The sequence below is a fragment of the Maniola jurtina genome, chromosome 8 (genome assembly GCF_905333055.1).
Source record: "Maniola jurtina chromosome 8, ilManJurt1.1, whole genome shotgun sequence".
Taxonomy (NCBI): Eukaryota; Metazoa; Arthropoda; class Insecta; order Lepidoptera; family Nymphalidae; genus Maniola; species Maniola jurtina.
This window is the reverse complement of record NC_060036.1, coordinates 2,229,313-2,250,005: the sequence shown is the minus strand read 5'-3', so window position 1 is coordinate 2,250,005 and position 20,693 is coordinate 2,229,313. Positions and strand designations below refer to the sequence as shown.

Below are 20,693 nucleotides of genomic sequence, written 5' to 3'. Positions count from 1 at the left end.
ACGACGGACAGACGGACAGACAGACAGACAGACAACAAAGTGATCCTATAAGGGTTCCGTTTTTCCTTTTGAGGCACGGAAACTTAAAAAGCAGCTGAGTTTCTTGCCGGCTCTTCTCAGTTTAATCTTTATTCCAGAATTTCGGAATGCCTATCTGAATTATATTTAAATTGTACGAACGCTCTTTAATCTTTACAACTTGAAGCTGAGCTCTTGAGCTCAGTCAGCTCTTGAATTTTTTGAATTAAAAAAGAGAGTAGAATTTGAAAGGAAAAAACCGGCCAAGTGCGAGTCAGTCTCGCGCACCCGGGGTTCCGTACTCGGGTATTTTTTCCGACATTTTGCACGATAAATCGAAAACTTTTATCCACAAAAATAAATAAAAATCCGTTTTAGAATATACAGGTAAAGCCGTTTTATATGATACCTCACTAGGCATTGTTATATTACTTTGAAAATTTAAAATACTAATTATTTCATGAACATTGAACATATTTTAATTTTGTGATGTAACCACAAATTCATGGTTTTCGGATTTTTTCCTTTATAACACCTACCTACCTGCCAGGTCAATGGGACTCCCGTTGACCTAGAACCTAGGGTACTTACCCTACAGGTTTTCTTAACAGACACGACAGACGGACAGACAGACAGACAGACAGACAGACAGACATCAAAGTGCTCCGTTTTCCTTTTGAAGTACGAAACCCTAAAAATAAGGAATTATACCGCATAAACGTACCTAATTTGCGCTTCAGTTTGACCGTAATTAACAGAGCTCTCTCCGTCACTTACTCCATACAATCGTAGTTCCCATTTCATTTGAATATTAAGCAACCAAAGTCCATGAAATTTTGCAGACATAGTCTAGAAACTAATATCTGTGTCTGTGGTGTTTTAGATTTTTCTAAAAATATGTAGTTTTAAAATTACAGGGGCTCAAAGATTTGTATTTTTCTTTAAAAAAAGGCCCAACTTTGTGCTCGTTTTTCTAGACAACGAAGCAATTTAATGAAATTTGGAAAAACCACAGACCTAGAAAATTTAATGAATATTATGTAGTAAAAAAATTATCGTTATATATTTTATATTGTTATAATTATGTGGGAACTACAAAAACCAGAAATTACACCCAGAAATCTTGAAAATTTCGTGCTGTCTCGATTTGCGCAAGCGGGGTGGTGAAGTGCGGGGGACGACACGTGAAACTGACAGAAACTGACAGTCTAAACACACGGGCCACATTTAGACTGCACCCAACTCCAAACTTGTCGATAGGTCTAACTAAATACACTGGTACATTTCAACTTGCGTTAGACGTATGCGTTACCTACTCAGACGTTGCCTGTAGATAAAAATATGTCTCATGTTTGCTGGCAATAGCGCATGCATCAAACCCTGCAAGTTGCAACTCTCTTGCAACCTATTCCTCACGCAATACGCACAGCTTTAATATTATAATTTTTGACAATGTATACTATATGTAATGCCATATCACAGGTCACTCTCTGATTTATTGCTAACAATTTACTTCCAAATGCAAAGAAATCTAAGTGTGTTGAATTCACACTGCCCAATACCAGGACCTTAAATGACATAAATTCATTGATAAATAATCATATGTTGAAAATAAAGGAGAACCCCGTGTTTCTCGGTATAATATTAGATGCAAAGCTTCTATGGAACACCCACATATCAACACTTGATGGTAAACTCAGCTCTGCTGCTTACACTGTTAGAAAAATTCGACAGGTACTGACGTGGAAACTGCAAAAATTGTATATTTTGCTTATTTTCACTGTATTATGTCTTACGGACTCTTGCTTTGAGATAAAGCGGTAGATATTGAGAAAAAAATGTATTACAGAAAAGGACAGGACGTGCAATTTATAATTTAAAACCGCGCGCTGCCATACAATAAAAATATAAGGAAATAAGTACCTTATCTATTATCTTATAGTAGCTTCTAAATATATTTACAACTAGCTAATGCCCGCAGCTTCGCTCGCGTGGATTTAGGTTTTTAAAAATCCCGATCCTTTCATTTCCCAGAACAAAAGTTGCCTCTCCGTAATAGCCCGTCCCTGGGATGCAACTTGTTTCTGTATCACGTGAGAATATTTAAACGGATGATCCTTTTCAAATCCCGAGGGATCACCAGGATTTAGGAATGCAATTTCTTACAGCATCAGGGTTGAGGTCAACGACAAAGTGTTTACTTGGTATAGATACCTTCAATATCAATTAATAATCGACACTTTTTAAATCCCATTAGCTTTAGTAGTCAGGTCCCCTGCAACATCAGGGTTGAGGAGTTGGAATCCAAATTTTTTATTGAACAATGTCGCAAACTTTCTTTATCGATTAAAAAACTACCCAAAATTACGCAGTTAGGTTACCTGCCAAATTTCATGGTTTTGAGTCAACGGGCAGTACCCTAGAGGTTTTCTTGACACACACGACAGACAGAGAGATAGACAACAAAGTGATCCTATGAGAGTTCCGTTTTTCGTTTTGAGGTACGAAACCCTAGAAAACGTAAGAACGGCATTCCGAACCAGTGGTAAATTTTTCTGACCATTCAAAAACACTTTGAAGTATACCTAAAAGTTTACAGGAATAAAAATTTATCATTGTATTCCATTCCATTTCATTCTATTCCATTCTGTTCAAAGATAAATAGATTATAAAAATATTTGTCATCGAAACAATAATTTACGATACATCAACCAATATCAATTTTACTGATGACAATCTGACTATTACCAAAGTGAACGACTACTGTAATATCTATTATATACGACTAACATAATATGTATTATAAATTGTGTGCCGTTTGCATTCTCACTAAGTTCTCATTAAGTTTGTTTTATTTGGTTAAACTTTCTGGCATTTATATTGTTATGACGTTTAATTGGCAAACAGTCTGTTTATTGGCTGAAACTCAAAAATTCAGCCAATCACAACAAAGAAAATATTGTAATAATGATTGATGCAGCTTTCTGTAATTGAAAACAAAATATTTGACATTAACTTGAATGTGACAGTGTTTTCCGAATAGGGTTGCCAGAGGCCCCGTATTTTACTGGTTACCCCGTATTTCAGGATAGAGAAACCGGTAATTATGAAAATAAAATACGGGGCAAATAAAACTAAATATTTTTAGGGTTCCGTAACTCAAAAGCAAAAAGAACTCTTATAGGATCACTTCGTTGTCTATCAGTCTGTCTGTCTTTCCGTCTGTCCGTCTGTCCATCTGTCCTTCTATCCGTCTGTCATGTGTTCATGAACAAATATTAGTATTTTCAATTTTCAAAGTAAGATAACTACATATATCAAGTGGGTTATCATATGAAAGGGCTTTACCTGTTCATTCTAAAACAGATTTTTATTTATTTTTATGCATAATTTTTTTAATGCATAACAGTTTTTGATTTCTCGTGTAAAATGTCGAAAAAAATACCCGAATCGGAACCCTCGGTGCGTGAGTCTGACTCGCACTTGGCTGGCGAAACCGAACACTGACGTTATGTCCAGTAGAACGAATATTTTCCTTTTGCGGCAATGCGTAGCCGAAACCCACTCGATATTGATCATGGTCGTAGTCAAGGCGGCGGGGCTTGGTTTGAGGATGTTAGCCTTTTTTTATACAAGTTAGCCCGTGACTTTAATCTTTTCTAGTGGTAAGTGATGATGCAGTTTAATTTTTTGGCCGTTAGGGCCATACTAACCATATAACTAGCCATGACCGAAGCCTCCCACCAGACCAGAAATTTAGAAATGGCGACTGCGCCTGGGAAGCCGTCAAAAACCTAAGCCTAAAATAATACTTACACTATTTCTTGCACTTGCTTACCAATTTTTTTTTGGAAATATATCCAACATTTCGCGCTCACTTCACTCGCGCTTTGAATTTGTATTACTTGGTGTAAGCCCCACAATTTCGTTTGCATGAATTTAGAGTTTTAAAAATTCCGTGGGGGATTTTCCGGACTAAAAAGCTTATGTCTGGGATGCAAGTTACCTCTGAATAGTAAGTACCAAAATTTTGGTAAAGAAGATGGGCCGTGAAAGGGTAACAAATAGATAGGCAAATAGATATACTGTCGTATTCGTAATATTAGTATGGATAGGGAGCTTTAAAAATAAAATCTTGCCATGGCTAAACTCGTTTCCCTTTCACTTTAATTCTTTCTGTATTGAACCAAAAACACTTACGCTCACTGCGCTCGCGCTTTTTTATTGTTGTATTTTATCTCACTGTCAAATTGAAAGGCGAAATTCCACTAACCAGGTAATTAGCCCATAAAGTTGAGCGAATGTTTTTTTCCTCATGACATGATTCAGTTCCGGCCCTGATAAAACCTCTCCCGAAATCGATTCCTGGCTACGGCCATAGTATTGATACTGTGAAGGTGGAATTACAAATTAAATGTAATTTTAAGTTAAAATGAAAAGATTGTATGCATGAAATGTATAACATTTTGCTTTACAAAACTAAGAGTTTTTAAAAGCTATTTAAATAAATAAATCTTTTATTTAAAACCACATTGCAAACACAGTTCACCAATCAAGACACGGCAACATACAGAGAAAAAATACAAAACTTACAAATAAACTGAAATATCTAAATAGGCTTTCCATGCATTTCAGAGAGAACCACCGCCTGTTTCTTCAAATACTTCAAATTTTCAAATTTCTTCAAATCTAAACCCCGTATTTTTGATGGTGGTAGCCTGTAAATCAAAAAGAGGCAGGTGGCAACCCTAGACTAGACCTAGACAGAATGAAAAATTGTTTTCATTACTCGGTATGCCTACTGCCATAGTGTGACAGAAAGTGTGACGGTAGTTGTGACCTCTGATTGGCCGACTCTCTTTCACTATTTGCTAAAATTGATGATTGCAACAACAATATTTTCTTTTATGTAATCGAAAACAGAACACGGACGTCAAACAGGTTGACTAATTGCAATCATTTCTGACCGGCTAACATTGTTCCGCTAGTGGCTCAAACTCATTGTCGCAGCAAGAACATGGTAAATTCAGCCAATCACAGCAATTTGAATTGGATATCACAAATGTACCGATCTAGGAACCGAGAATGCACGAACCAGGGCAGATAGAGATGAGAACAATAATATCATACGTAGGAAATCGACGGGGGATCGTTGACAATGATCCTCTTAACGTTTTTTACGAGTTTTAAATGGCTGCAGGAGTCCAATAAAATTTTGCTCCAATTTAAACGTTCATGATGACTTAAAGCGGAAATCTACTAGCGACTTTTTGTTTCGAACTTTTCATGGTACAGTTAACAAGAATCATCTAAAAACCAGTCAAGTCCGAGTCAGACTGGCACACGAATATTCCGTACCATCGTACAAAAAATAACACGTTTAAATTTATTTTTTTACTTTTCTTAGGGACCATTTTGAAATTCTTTTTATTTGTTGTTATAGCAACAATAGAATTTACACTATCTGCGAAAATTTTAACTCTCTACCTAGTTCACGAGATACAACCATCTGACGGACGGATGGACGGACAGCAGAGGCTTAGTAATAGGATCCCGTCAGTCGGCACCCTTTGGGTACGAAAGCTTCAAAAGGCAGCCTAACTGTAGCAATTTGAGCCATGCAACTATTTTTTTTTGTAAAAAAAACTAGCGGCTCTGGATGCCGTTGACCGTCGAGCTAGGAGACTTATAGGCGAAGACTCTCCTTTGTTGGCGAAACTTCAAAGTCTCGATCATTGCCGTAAGGTCGCCGGCTTATCCGTGTTTTATAGGATATATTTCGGAGAGTGTGCACAGGAACTTTTCGATCTTGTCCCCCCTTCACCATTTTACCACCGAACCGCAAGACGTCGGGCGAGTTTCCATCCTTATGTCGTCGACATTCCATCTACACGCACGAAACGTTTTGCGTCTTCATTCCTCATACGCATGGCTAAGGTTTGGAATACTCTTCCGCGATCAGTGTTTCCTACCAATTACAATCCGGGTATCTTTAAAACAAGAGTGAATAGGCACCTTCTAGGTAAACGCGTCCCATCTTAGACCACATCATCACTTTCCATCAGGTGTGATTGTGGTCAAGCGCTTACCTATAGTGAATAAAAAATAAAAAAAAAAACATTACAATCACACTATTTATGTAAATATATTGTGCAAATTCTCTGAATTAAACTATTCTAGTGCTATCCTCTTTCCAGGGAGAATGATGAAAGGAATCGTAACACATTTTTACAGCAGCATCAGTCACAGTATCTTTCGGTACAGCGATTTTTTACAGTGCGATAATATGTTGTCAGTGTGACAATACGCTAAATGAGTGTCGCGAAGTTACCCATTCGCGAAGTAATCAGAATAAAGGTAAATATTATGGCAACATTCGTCTATGGCAGAGAAGTTAATTTGTCTATGGTATACCGGAAGGATACAGTTGTAAAAGTACATTCATTTTCATCTAGTTACTCAAAATGGTTGCTGCGGCTCGAAATGGCGAGGCACCGAGCACGTGGATTAAACCCGTTCCAGTGTTCGTGTGGATGGTGAAGTCAAAGCTAAGTACCTAGGCTATTTCATATTTAGACCATTTTCTATGTGTTAGATATTCCCGGTTAACTTGTAGATATAAAAGTCCCACGTGTAATGGTTGCGCACCCATTGTTAGTTTGTTAGTGGATATATGTGTGTACCTCTCATCACAAGCCATTGGGACCGATTATACAGCATACGCTATGAGACGGATGGTACCGACATCATTGATTATACAGCATACGCTATGAGACGGATGGTACCGACATCATTGAATATACAGCATACGCTATGAGACGGATGGTACCGACATCATTGAATATACAGCATACGCTATGAGACGGATGGTACCGACATCCTTGAATATACAGCATACGCTATGAGAAGGACGGTACAAGCAAGGTAGACAGAGAGGGCGTTAGACTCGCTCAGTAGCGCGAGGTCAGCCGGGCATTCTGTCACCAGCGATGGTTCCGAGGAACCATAGCCAGCCGAAGTAACCTTTAAATCGGTGAATAGAATATATATTGGAGGGTCCCAATCGCTGGGTGGGAGAGAGATGCACACATTCCTAACCTATAGATACCAAGATAGAGAATTGCCCCATGGTCTAGGTCTTAGAGATTTCACCTACGGTGAAATCATAGTTTGTGTAACCCTACAGGTCACTGAGAGACGAGCTGGAACAGTCTGAACGATGCAAGGAATAGAAAGGACGTACGGGGGTCGACAGTGAACGACCGACCTACAAGGAAACAGATAAAGGTGAGCGTGACTCCTATAATATGTACGAATTCGGTAACCCCTCTCACTTCTGACGAATAGTATGGTTCATATAAAGAGAAATAAAAGGCGAAGCAGATGAAGTAGAAGTTAGGAGGGGTTCCCGACATGGTGGAGAAGTGCTGGGATCTGGCTGAGAAACCAGAGTTTTCAGTGTATGGAGTCACACTCAGCCTAAGCGATAGTAAAGTAGTTAATAGTATATCAAGTCCTTTCTACTCTTTCATTTAGTAAGTGAAATGAAAATTTAAGTGTGCAGTAATGTCGCTGTTGAGCGATGATTATGATTGTTTATTATAAGTACAATTCGGTATAAATATTATATTGGTGTTAAAATGTAAGAACTTGACCTTCCAACTAATAGGTGGCAGTATAGGTCATTCTGAGCGCCAACGAAAGTCGTGTGGGAGCAGAGCCAACTTAAAATTCAAAAAAGGAGAAAGAAATTAGTCCAGGTAAGTTGGCAACATTGGTTTCAGAGACGCGACGGGCACGCTGTTAGTTGAAAGTTTGAATTTCCCGCTTTAATTTGTTGTAGATAGACCATAGAACAAGCAAACAGGTGATACCAACATGACACAACACAGCACATAGTGACATAACAAATTATACAAAATGGCGTCAAAGAGAAGTGTCTTAGTGTCTTACCTCCGGTATACCTACTTCTTGAACAATAAAAATTTAAAGTACAATTTATGTGAAACGAATTATTGAATATATATATATATATCAGATTTATTCAATTAATGGATGGAAATAATAATTTTCAACAAAGTAAGTGCGTATTTACTAGATAAGTAACGGGGAAAGATGAGTAAAGTGTTAATGGCGTCTAGCTATGTATGTATAAGAAGTGTTTGAGAATAGATCGAAGTTTATCTAAATTACTTGATATTATAAAGTACATAATTACTTTTCAGTTGGAAATCGAATTACCCAAAGTGATTAATTGCAAAAGAAGTTCAATCATTATCATTTAACTTTGATGACAGTAAGCAAGTGGTAAGTACGATAGAAGCACAGGCCGTGTATTAACTATAAAAACCTTAAATGTCTTGTTATTTATCGAGAAAAAGTTAATTAGAGGTGCAAATACTCTTTTTATCAAATCAATAAGTAGGTATGTACTACTTACTTAGCTAGTTGGATAGAACCTATCAATATATAAAAAAGATTATTTAAGTTTGAAATACAATTTGATATTGTAGGTATGGGAGAGAAATGTGGTTTCTTATGGTTTGTGATAGGCTTATTGAACTAAAAAATTATTAGATTCTGCATATTCACCTTATTAAAAGGATCTTTAAATTACTGTATTGAGATTTAATATTTGAAAGGAATGAAACTTGACTTAACAAAACTCACACCTAGGTTCTTGTTTAGCTTGAGTAAAGGAATCCTTGTATCATTCTAGTACATAGTTGAGTACCTAGATAATTAGTAAAGAGTGAGGTTAGATTCTTAAGGAGAAAATCCTTTTGAATTTATTTTAAACATTATAGAGGAAGTAATCTTACTTGATAGTTGAATGTGTATGAAACATGAACCTTTTAAGTTTCATTTGACTGAAATAACTTGTAAATCATAATAGATTGAGTGCATTTATACAATTCCCTTTTTGAGACAAAATGGATAAGTAATTATGCTTTATTAAGATGAGAGAATACACATAAAGTTTGACAAGTGAAGATTTTATTCCTTTGATATCTTGAGACAATATTAAGTTTCATTTGACTTGTAAAAGTCTAATTGAATAAAAATTATTTTGAATTTGAATTTGAACTTTAAGTTGATATGTGTATAAGGATTATGAAATTTGAAATGATTTTTTACACTTCAATTATTATCATAGCATATTACATATACTATTACAATAGGTTATGAAAGGATAGTTTAATCCTATTAAAACTCTTTAAAATAAGAATTGATCTTTGACATTGGTATTTATTCATTACTTTGACGTTGGTATTTATACTTAAGTATTATTTATCCATAACAAGGAATACCTTGATGTTTGGATTTGTATGTTAAGGGGGGTGTAACTCAGTGGAAGAGTATCTGCTAGGCGGGCATATAAGTAATGACATAGTAAAAGGTTAAAAGTGCTATAAGGATCTAGATATGAACGGATGATTAGACAAGCCAATCTTAATATCTGTTCCAGAATATTCATTATGGATGAACTATTATTAACAAGACTGAAACTTCTCGCCACTCAAATAGAAACTCTCTCGAATCAAGCTCTTAGTCTCGGCTCTCTGAACAATGACTTAATCTACAATGCAGAAGTAATCAAGACTAAATTGCAAAACCTATCGACGAGATTAAACGATGATTTAAATAATTACTTCAGGATGGTAAATGTTCCCGAAGTGGATGAAATTAGTGAAATTAGTGAAATTCAGCTCAAGGCGGAAGAAAGTTTAGCGGAACTAATTGTAAAATTAAAAATATTCCAGAATAAAACGGAGATTTCATCGACAAATAGGACAGCTGATACTATAACATCATGTCGTCTACCTAAACTGAATCTTCCAGAATTTGAAGGGGATATATTAAGCTGGCATCAATTTTGGGATCAGTTTCAGTCGAATATCGACAAGAGAAATATAACAGAAGTGGACAAATTATTATATCTTAAATCCTCGTTGAAAGGAGAAGCAAGAAAGGCTATCGAAGGTCTTGACACAACGAATAAGAACTACAGCATTGCGATTAAAACTCTTAAAGAAAGATATGGAAAGGATTCTCATCTAGTTGATGCTCATTACTCGGCACTTTCGAAGGTGGCTACAACCGATTCGACAATAACGTCATGTCGAGGAGCGCTCAACGATATAGAGAAACATTTGAGAGTTCTTGAGTCACTAGGAGAAAACGTAAACCACAACCATTTACGTCATCTCATATTCAGTAAATTTCCTGAAGATCTTATTTACGAGTTGAAATTGAAAACCAAAGATGATTCCATAAGCGAAATACGAAAGGAATTGGAAAAAATAATCACGGCTAGGGAAGATGCTAATAGAATTACTAATGGAAGCAACACTAAGGAAGTGGAAAATTATACAGTTGAAACTTTACATGTAACTCAGGAAAATCGAGGAAGAAGTCATTACAGAAAGGATAGGATACCACCTAGAAGAGAAATTAGAAAAAATAATTGGCAAACACCTGTTGAGAGAATGGAACCTCGAAGATTTCGTAAGAGACGGTTTTCACAATGGGAAGAACGTAAAGAACGGAGGGAAGATACAACATCAAAGGGAAGTAATACGACAGAGGGTGAGGTTGTCTCGAAGAGGATGAAGGTATCATGCGTGTTTTGCAAAGGCGATCACTACAACGACCTTTGTGATAAATATAAAACAGCCAAGGAACGGAAGTCACGGTTAGGAGACAGATGTTACGGTTGTCTCATGAGAAATCATCGGATCGCGCAGTGCTATAACGATAAAAATTCTTGCTATTATTGTAAAAAACGTGGTCTACATCACAGAGCATTGTGTCCTCAGAAATTTCCATCTAAAACCGAAACTACCACTCTAACAGAGGTTGACAGAAGATGACATACGGTTCTTCAAACAGCAGTAGTGATGGCACGAGGAGATAGGAACAAAGATAAACAGACACGATGTCGTATACTATTCGATTCAGGCTCTCAGAGATCTTACATTACCCAAAAAATTGCGAAAAAATTAAATTTATCAATAGAGAAGGATGAAAATTTGTCTGTCTATACTTTTGGTTCAAGAAGTCCTCGAGAATTTAATAGTCCAGTAGTTCAACTAGAGTTAGAGACTAAATCTAAAAAAGGAAAAATCATTTATGCAAACATTGTGCCTATGATTTCTCAAAGCGTACCCTATGCTGAAGAACTTAACAATTGGAAACACAAGGTAGAACTTGCAGATGACGGATCGTTAACAGATCAAGTTGATATTCTTATTGGAAATGATTATTATTATTCGTTTCTTCATCCAGAGAAAATACGAATAAGTGAAGACTTATACCTAGTAGATTCTGAGTTCGGATGGATACTATCAGGTCAGGGTCCACGTAGAGATATAGAAGAACAACACATGTCAGTTATCACATATTTTCAAACAGAGATAGATTTTAAATTTAACAAACCTGACATGCCTTTAGATCAAGGAAGTATAGCATTCTTGTGGGAACTAGAGTCAATTGGCATAACCGATTCACCTAAAATTACACGAGAGGAAGAGGCTATTCATAAATTCAACGAGACTACTAAATTAATTAACAATAGATATCATGTCAGTTGGCCGTGGAACGAATACCCACCGTCACTAACACCTAACTATGGATTAGCATATGGTCGTTTAGTAAATTTAGTCAAGCGGTTAGATAAGGAAACCCTAAAGTCCTATAATGATGCTATACAGGAACAAATATCGAAAGGAATAGTCGAAGAAGTATTAGACAAGACCCGTGTAGAACATCCAGTACATTATCTACCACATCATTGCGTTGCTCAGAAGAATAAACCTATTAGGATTGTCTATGATGCCTCATCGAAAATTAAAGGCAATAAAAGTTTGAACGAATGTCTGTATTGCGGTCCATTGATGTTAGAAGATTTAACATGTATACTTATTAGATTTCGAAGTCATAACATTGCTTTATCAGCAGATGTCGAGAAGGCTTTCCTTCAAATAGGATTACATGAAAAGGATCGCGACGTAACGAGATTTATTTGGTTGAAAGATGTCGAAAAACCACCACATGTAGATAACATTATCTGTCTAAGGTTTGTAGAGTTCCTTTCGGAATTATATCTAGTCCGTTCTTATTAAATGCAACAATTAAACATCATCTTTCTAAAGGAAATGAACAGCTACAACTAATTGCTAAAGATATTTATGTTGATAATTTAGTAACTGGGGTTCAAACACTTGACGAGGCTATCCAAATATATCAAGACACAAGGGATACGTTTGGACAAATTTCAATGAACCTTAGAGATTGGAGTTCAAATTCGAAACAATTTATGAATAGAATACCCGATGGTGTTGAAGAAAAGGTTGTAAAAATTTTAGGCCTAGATTGGAATTTAAAACATGATACGTTACATGTAAAGTTCACGTTAACCACCGAAGCATATTCTAAACGGGAAGTATTGAAGGTAATCGCTTCGATATACGATCCTTGTGGATTCGGAGTACCACATGTTTTATCAGCTAAGCTATTTCTACAAGGACTTTGGAAGACTAAAGTTAAATGGGATACGAAGTTTTCAAAAGAAATGCAAGATAAATGGTCAGAAATCCGAAAAGAATTAGAGACTATTAGAGGAATATCGATACCTAGATGCTATATAAAAAATGTAAAAAGCGAAGAATATCATTTGCATTGTTTCACAGACGCTTCACTCAAAGCGTATGCTGCAGTAGTATACATAACACATGGTGCTAAGACAAGTTTTGTCATAGGAAAAACACGATTAGTCCCTATAAAGTATCAACAACATTTAAAAATTCCTCGGCTAGAATTGCTAGGAGCTTTAATTGGTTGCAGACTAATTAAGATGGTTTTAAAAGCATTTAACATGAAATTAGGATATCAAACATTATGGACTGATAGTCAAATTGTCATAGAATGGTGCCAATCGGATAAATTGCTTCCACCATTCGTATCTAGACGAGTTGAGGAAATAAGGAGTAATAAAGAGCTCATGATTAAGTATGTTCCTTCAGAGTTGAATCCGGCAGATATTGCAACCAGACCGATGAGTTCCAACGAAGACAAGGAAAGATGGCTTACAGGTCCACAGTTTTTATCAGAATCCGACAAACAGAAAACGCCTGTGAAATACATGTCACAGTCATTTTTTCTTTCGACGCGGGAGGGTCTGCCGAATACCTCTAAAGAAAAGGATAGTAATCTAGAGCTACAAAACAACTTCTCAGGAGAAAGTATTAGAGCCAAAGAAGATAGCAGAACTAGTTACAAAGAATCGCTTTGTATTACGGAAACAATAAAGAAGCTACAAGCAGAATACTTCACTCAGGAAGTTGCGGGGAAAGAAACTGATTTAAGTCGTAATCTCAAGTTATTTAAGGATGTTGATGGATTACTACGGTGTAAAGGACGTCTTCAGAATGCAGAACTATCGTTTGACAAACGGTACCCTATATTGATACCTAAGGAATGTGACTTTACGAATAACCTTATAAAGAAAGTTCACAATGATAATTATCATGTAGGGGCGAATCATACACTTAGTCTCATCAGACAGTCATATTGGATACCAAAGGGTAAATCTCAGATTCAGAGGATGTTGAAGAAATGTCCAAGGTGTATTAAACATGGAGCGGGTCCATTTAAGTTACCACCTACTCCAGCGCTTCCTGTAGAAAGAGTAGGTTACAGCGAACCATTTACCTTTGTAGGGATAGACTATATGGGTCCTGTTCTTGTCAAGAGTGGACAAAAGAGATGGATCTGTTTATTCACTTGTTTAGCGGTGAGAGCTATTCATTTAGAATTAGTGCAAGATCTTACAGCGGAGGAAGGTTTATTGGCGTTGAGAAGGACAATAGCAACCAGAAAGGTCCCTCAACTCATTACATCAGACAACGCGACACATTTCAAACTTATAGCAGAGATTCTCTCGAAACAATATTGTATTGACAACAAAATTCAATGGAAGTTCATACCTCAGTTGACGCCTTGGTTTGGTGGATTTTACGAAAGATTGATAGGGATAGTTAAGAATTGTATGAAGCGTACACTAGCAAAGCACATGCTTTCAGATAGTCAACTAACTACCGTAGTCAAGGAAATTGAAGCTGTAATAAATTCAAGACCGCTTACATGTGTAGATTCAGAGTTGGATATAATTCTAAAACCAGCTGATTTTCTTACACTAGGAAGTTGTATCACTATAGAAGGAACTGTCGAAGATTGTCTAGAGAAAGGTACTACGATTAAAGTCGATCTTATAAAAAGTTGGAAGAGGGGTCTCATCATCGTAAGAGAATTCAAAGATATGTTTGTTAACAGATATTTACTAAGTCTCCGAGAAAGGTATCAGCACTCACATAAAGAGCCACGTGTCACATCGAAACAGTCTCCGGCGATAGGACAGATAGTGCAAATAAAAGGAGAAAATAAAAATAGAGAAACCTGGAGAGTAGGAAAAATTGTTTCACTGAAAGAAGGAAGTGATGGTTTATGTAGAGTAGCCATAGTAAAGGTTGGAGATAAGAATTTCACACGGTCAATAGCGCATCTGTACCCTCTAGAGGTTCAAGAGTCAGAGGAAGACATGGAAGAAAGATTTATAAGAGATGATACTTCGAGTGAGCTTGCTTCTGCCACGTTAGCCGAGCCTTTGGAAGAGAGTACCGACAGACAGATAACTATCTCAGAGGGGATAGCTCAAGAAGAGAACTCACCTATGATCCAAATAGACGAACCCATTCAGGAGACAATGGAGTGTGAAACCTTAGAGAGTGAAGGTAGAGAATCTATTGGGGATGTTATTGATTCAGAGGAAGTCGGGACACTAGCGAGAGACGAGGAGAAGGAAGAAGATGGTAGAGTGGGTAGAGTGAGGAGAGTTGCGGCCACTAAAGCCCTACAGAGGATTAAAGAGTGGACGAACAACTTATTATGCCTATTTTGATCTATTTTCCGGCCGGGAGTGTCGCGAAGTTACCCATTCGCGAAGTAATCAGAATAAAGGTAAATATTATGGCAACATTCGTCTATGGCAGAGAAGTTAATTTGTCTATGGTATACCGGAAGGATACAGTTGTAAAAGTACATTCATTTTCATCTAGTTACTCAAAATGGTTGCTGCGGCTCGAAATGGCGAGGCACCGAGCACGTGGATTAAACCCGTTCCAGTGTTCGTGTGGATGGTGAAGTCAAAGCTAAGTACCTAGGCTATTTCATATTTAGACCATTTTCTATGTGTTAGATATTCCCGGTTAACTTGTAGATATAAAAGTCCCACGTGTAATGGTTGCGCACCCATTGTTAGTTTGTTAGTGGATATATGTGTGTACCTCTCATCACAAGCCATTGGGACCGATTATACAGCATACGCTATGAGACGGATGGTACCGACATCATTGATTATACAGCATACGCTATGAGACGGATGGTACCGACATCATTGAATATACAGCATACGCTATGAGACGGATGGTACCGACATCATTGAATATACAGCATACGCTATGAGACGGATGGTACCGACATCCTTGAATATACAGCATACGCTATGAGAAGGACGGTACAAGCAAGGTAGACAGAGAGGGCGTTAGACTCGCTCAGTAGCGCGAGGTCAGCCGGGCATTCTGTCACCAGCGATGGTTCCGAGGAACCATAGCCAGCCGAAGTAACCTTTAAATCGGTGAATAGAATATATATTGGAGGGTCCCAATCGCTGGGTGGGAGGGAGATGCACACATTCCTAACCTATAGATACCAAGATAGAGAATTGCCCCATGGTCTAGGTCTTAGAGATTTCACCTACGGTGAAATCATAGTTTGTGTAACCCTACAGGTCACTGAGAGACGAGCTGGAACAGTCTGAACGATGCAAGGAATAGAAAGGACGTACGGGGGTCGACAGTGAACGACCGACCTACAAAGAAACAGATAAAGGTGAGCGTGACTCCTATAATATGTACGAATTCGGTAACCCCTCTCACTTCTGACGAATAGTATGGTTCATATAAAGAGAAATAAAAGGCGAAGCAGATGAAGTAGAAGTTAGGGGGGTTCCCGACAATGAGTGAGCTTTTTGTGACTCGTGAAGAAATCGTTCGTGTAAATTTTACACGAACGATTTCTACAATACACTGTAAAACAACGTTCGTGCTGGTTCACGGTCCACTTGTTACTCTGCTTCGACAAGTTTTAGCAAATTAAGTGTGACCTTTGTTACATATATTTGACCCTGTATCACCCATATTATGAAAATGAAAATGAAAAACGTTTATTTACCAAATACAGTCTTGTACAATTTTTCTGTGTGTGGTGGTACCCACACTAGGTAGTCCTGTATCGTGGGTACCTAATACGCATTAAACAATGTGCCGTTTACAATTTTTATTTGACACTCGGTTAATTAATTTAGGTATAACTATTCTAAATGTTAAAAAATAAAAATAAAAATGAAGATGTAAGCTATGAAATAACTAGCTGATGCCCGCGACTTCGTTCGCGTGGATGTAGTTTTTTAAAAATCCCGTGGGAACTCTTTGATTTTCCGGGATAAAAAGTAGCCTATGTGCTAATCCAGAGTATAATCTATCTCCATTCTAAATTTCAGCTCAATCCGTCCAGTAGTTTTAGCGTGAAGGAGTAACAAACATACACACACACACACACACACACACATACAAACATTCCCCTTTATAATATTAGTGTGATTTTGTTGCGTTGCATTATATCATATATATATTATGTATAAACGAAAAGTAATAACAAAATGCCCTTATTTTAGATGCACGAAAAGTTTCTCGGTTGCATCGTAACCTAAGGAAGCAAGCCATGTCACTATTTTTATTTTGGCTTGTTTAACGGAATTCGCATTATAAAAATATAATGCGAAAGTGTCTTTGTTTCGTGATTTGTTGGTTTGGCTTTCAATCACTTTTCAGCGGTGCAACGTGCTCGGCGCGATTACTTGCACGGGTATAGTTAAAGACTTGGGTAAGTTCTCTTACTTACATAATAATTCAAAAATCCACCCATCCCACCATATTATATTCTTGATAAAGCAAAGAGTTCTCACGGAATTTTTAAAAACCTACGCGGACGAAGTCACAGGCATCAGCTAGTTTGACATATTCATAATAATTTGCTTTGGGGTTTTGTTTGGCCACTTTGTTTGTCCGTCTATGGCGCCTTGGCGCCCAAACGGATGAACTGATTTGAATTTTGAATTCGTTTTTTCAGGACACTGTACCCAAAGGGTGCCAATGAGACTCTATTATTAAGACTCCGTCCGTCCGTCTGTCTGTCTGTCAGCGGGCTGTACCTATTTCGTAAACTGTAATAGGAGAGTTGAAATTTTCATAGAATGTGAATTTCTATTGCCGCTATAACAACAAATAATAAAAATTCCTAAATAGCTGCTACAAAAATATCACTTCCTGTACGATGATATGGAACAAGAATCCTTACGATCCTATGCGAGTTCGATTCGTACTTGGCCAAAGTTATTCGAACCTACATATTTGGTAGACTTATTTTTTCAGTGTATTGTGACTTTCGTAAGTGCTTTTATAAGTCTGAAACGAAGAATAAATAAATACAAATACAAAAGAACAAGTGTTCAACCGAGATGATGGTTCTTACCCTTTTTTGTACCTACTCTGTTCAACCGTTTTAAGAGAAGCCACGAGAACCCATGAATGTGTACTATATATACTACTATATATTGCTGTGATAAAAGTTAAAATCAGAGAGCCAAATTAATTAGTCAGTAACGAAGCAAGGTCGTGACGTCACAATGTCAATGGGTGCTCCTTTGAAATGCAGATGATGCCTCCGCAACACTGCAGAGCTCAGGAACAATATAATTGGCGGTCTTATAAAGCTTTTTATTGAGAGACCATACATTAGCTACTAAGTTGCCTCATTGGTCTAGTGGTTAGCATGTTCTACTGCAGATAATGAGGTCCTGGGTTCAATTCCGGGCCTGGGCAAAAATTCTCAGTAGGTACCTCCTAGCCCAAATTTAGAAAGTTGGTGGTGTGTGACCCCCGTACCTCGGAGGGTACATAAAGCTGTCGGTCCTGCACCTAATCTCTCTCCGGTCGTGTCTCATTTCCGACCCATCGTATCACATTAACAGTCACCGGCTTTTTTTGCTTTTCCTATGATTTATTATATCCTTATATTTTTGGAGTGATATATAGCAATGTTCACGTTCAAGCTGTCCATGTGTGGACGGCGAGTCTGCTCGCATGCTTGCCTTGCGTTGCCAGCTCATTGCCGACGCACGGGTCCCGGGGGGACCGCTCGCTGCCTGCGAGTGATTCACGCTAGGGATATTCAAGACCTAGTGCCACTGACAGACCAATCGAAAATTTGTGGACCACGCGATGTCCACTCGTTGACCACGCAACGTTCACTCGTCGTCCACGCGAGGTTCACTCGTCGTCCACGCGAGGTTCACTGGTGACAGCGCGGCGTCTACTCGTGGGCCATCTATCGACGAGTGGACGCCGAACGACGAGATGGTGCTGATCGTATGCTGGGAGCCTCTAATGAGCTATGACTCTGTGTTCCCATAAGTGCCATGATCTATACTAATAAATAAAATTGGAGTGTCTGTCTGTAATTTCGAAATAACTACCTCATATTAAGCTCATATGGTTATTTGAACGATACCAACACTGAATCACACGTTTTTAAAATTTTTGTCTGTCTGTCTGTCTGTCTGTCTGTCTGTCTGTCTGTCTGTCTGTCTGTTTGAAAAGGCTAATCTTCGGAACGGCTGGACGGATTTTGACGGGGTTTTCACAGACAAGTAGAGAATTGACCAGGGAGTAAAATAGGCTACTTTTTTAACCGACTTTCAAAAAGGGAGTTGTGTTTTTCTACCTATGTACACCGAAATCTCCGAGATTTCTGAACCGATTTGCGTCATTTCTTTTTTAATCGATAGAGGAACTTCGCGACATTGTTTCATAAAAAATTTGGAGTCTAACTCTTCAATCCTGATGCTGCAGGGGATCTGACCAATCCACGCGGGCGAAGCTGCGGGCATCAGCTAGTATAAAATAAAATGAAGCAAGTAGGTATACTAAACATAATAAAAAACTAATTTTGTGCAATCTGATTAAATATCATAATATCCCTATCCTCATCGCATCCTGCTTCTATCACGGTTCATATAAAGAGCTTTTAATATAGTTGGCTACTCGATTCAATCACACGCTATCATACGTGTACGGATAATCCGATCTGTGATAGCGCCTACATCGGATGCCGCTCAAGGTGGATTATTGTTCATACAGAACTCTCAAAATAGACTATCCGATCCAATCACACGCTACCATTATATTTACGGATAATCCGATCTCAAGATTGCGTCCTTATTCCAATGCCGCTCGCAGGTGGATCTATAATAATATTAATTAACAGAGTTCATATACGCCACAGTCTAAAAATTTACAGCTTATAGCAGTATGACAAATCAAATAAATTTTTATCAAATTGCGTCGTTCTAGATTGTACTTAGTTTACCTATTATTTGCTTTTTCTCAGAGCCGAAGCCTAATGGATATGTCATACTAATATTATAAATTCGAAAGTGTGTCTTTATGTCTGCTACATGTTTCTTTTCTTAGCTTTCACGGCTCAATCTCCTTCCATAATTTAGACATACTCGTACATAAAATCAAAGCGGTCCCTTCTGGTTCTAAGGACCGAAAACCGAAAAATATAATTAAATTTTCAAAGTAAGATAACTATATCAAGTTGGGTATCATATGAAAGGGCTTTACTTGTAAATTCTAAAACAGATTTTTATTTATTTTTAGCGTGCAAAATGTCGAAAAAATACCCAAGTACGGAACCCTCAGTGCAAGAGTCCGACTCGCACTTGGCCGGTTTTTTAAAACCTAAGCCTATGCAAACAGAGTCACAAGCATCAGTGTAACTTGAACATTTAGTGGAGTCAATGAAGCCGTACAGCAGCCAATCTTAGGAAGTCCTCAGAGACAGCTCCGATTTTGATGATTTTTCATTTTAATTTTTGCTTTTTATATATTATTTAAAATCACAAACGTTTTGGAGTGGGAAATAATTTTAATATTTATAATCTATAATACGTATACACGACGTCCAGTAAAACCTTCTCTTTAGTGTACTAAAGAGGCTGTAGAGGAGATCAAATGCCCTCTAAACACCTATGGACAAAAAGGGCCTGTTTTTGAGTTATTGATCGTTTTCAGAAAAAAACATGTATGTATTTGTTTCTTTAAAAATTCATTTAAAAAAGTAAGATATAGTGCCAAAGTTTCTAAGTGGCAGACATCTCAATTAATAATTGTGAGTACTAAAATAAAAATAATCCTAATAAGTTCTCTGATTAGGGCTCCGAAACTGTACCAGTTTCATAATCTGGCTACTTTGCCAAAAATGCTATTTTATTTTTTTCAAAAAATCATTGAAATTTCTGGCCTGCAAATTATTTCTAAAGCTTTCACGAAAAGACTTCATTGACTCCACTAATTCATGACTGACCGCTTCTATGGTTCGAGTATATCCGAACTTACAGGACGCCAGACTCCTATGACCTATCCACTCCTATCAACTAAGATAATGCTGTTAATTTTAGTCTGTGGTATCAATTTGTCTGCAGCGTGCAGCCG

At 37.5% G+C, this 20,693-nt stretch overlaps 2 protein-coding genes across 5 annotated transcripts; both read left to right on the top strand.

Annotated features, from left to right (window-relative positions):
- Positions 1–6,334: 6,334 nt before the first annotated feature.
- On the top strand, positions 6,335–12,095 carry LOC123867356. Of its 4 annotated transcripts, none has more exons than XM_045909353.1 (3): positions 6,335–6,375; positions 6,474–8,325; positions 9,488–12,095. In XM_045909353.1, the coding sequence occupies exon 3, from the start codon at positions 9,498–9,500 to the stop codon at positions 10,890–10,892; it is 1,395 nt and encodes a 464-aa protein (XP_045765309.1). In that variant the 5' UTR covers positions 6,335–6,375; positions 6,474–8,325; positions 9,488–9,497; the 3' UTR covers positions 10,893–12,095. The 4 variants fall into 4 exon arrangements, with proteins under 4 accessions (XP_045765309.1, XP_045765312.1, XP_045765311.1 ...); XM_045909356.1 differs by having other exon boundaries at positions 6,343–7,778; positions 8,244–8,325; XM_045909355.1 differs by having other exon boundaries at positions 6,343–7,778; positions 7,862–8,325.
- A 9-nt stretch (positions 12,096–12,104) lies between these two features.
- Positions 12,105–16,084, top strand: LOC123867355. Its single transcript, XM_045909351.1, has 2 exons — positions 12,105–15,036; positions 15,135–16,084. Exon 1 carries the CDS (start codon positions 12,299–12,301, stop codon positions 14,975–14,977), a length of 2,679 nt encoding a protein of 892 aa, XP_045765307.1. The 5' UTR covers positions 12,105–12,298; the 3' UTR covers positions 14,978–15,036; positions 15,135–16,084.
- The last annotated feature ends 4,609 nt before the right edge of the window (positions 16,085–20,693 follow it).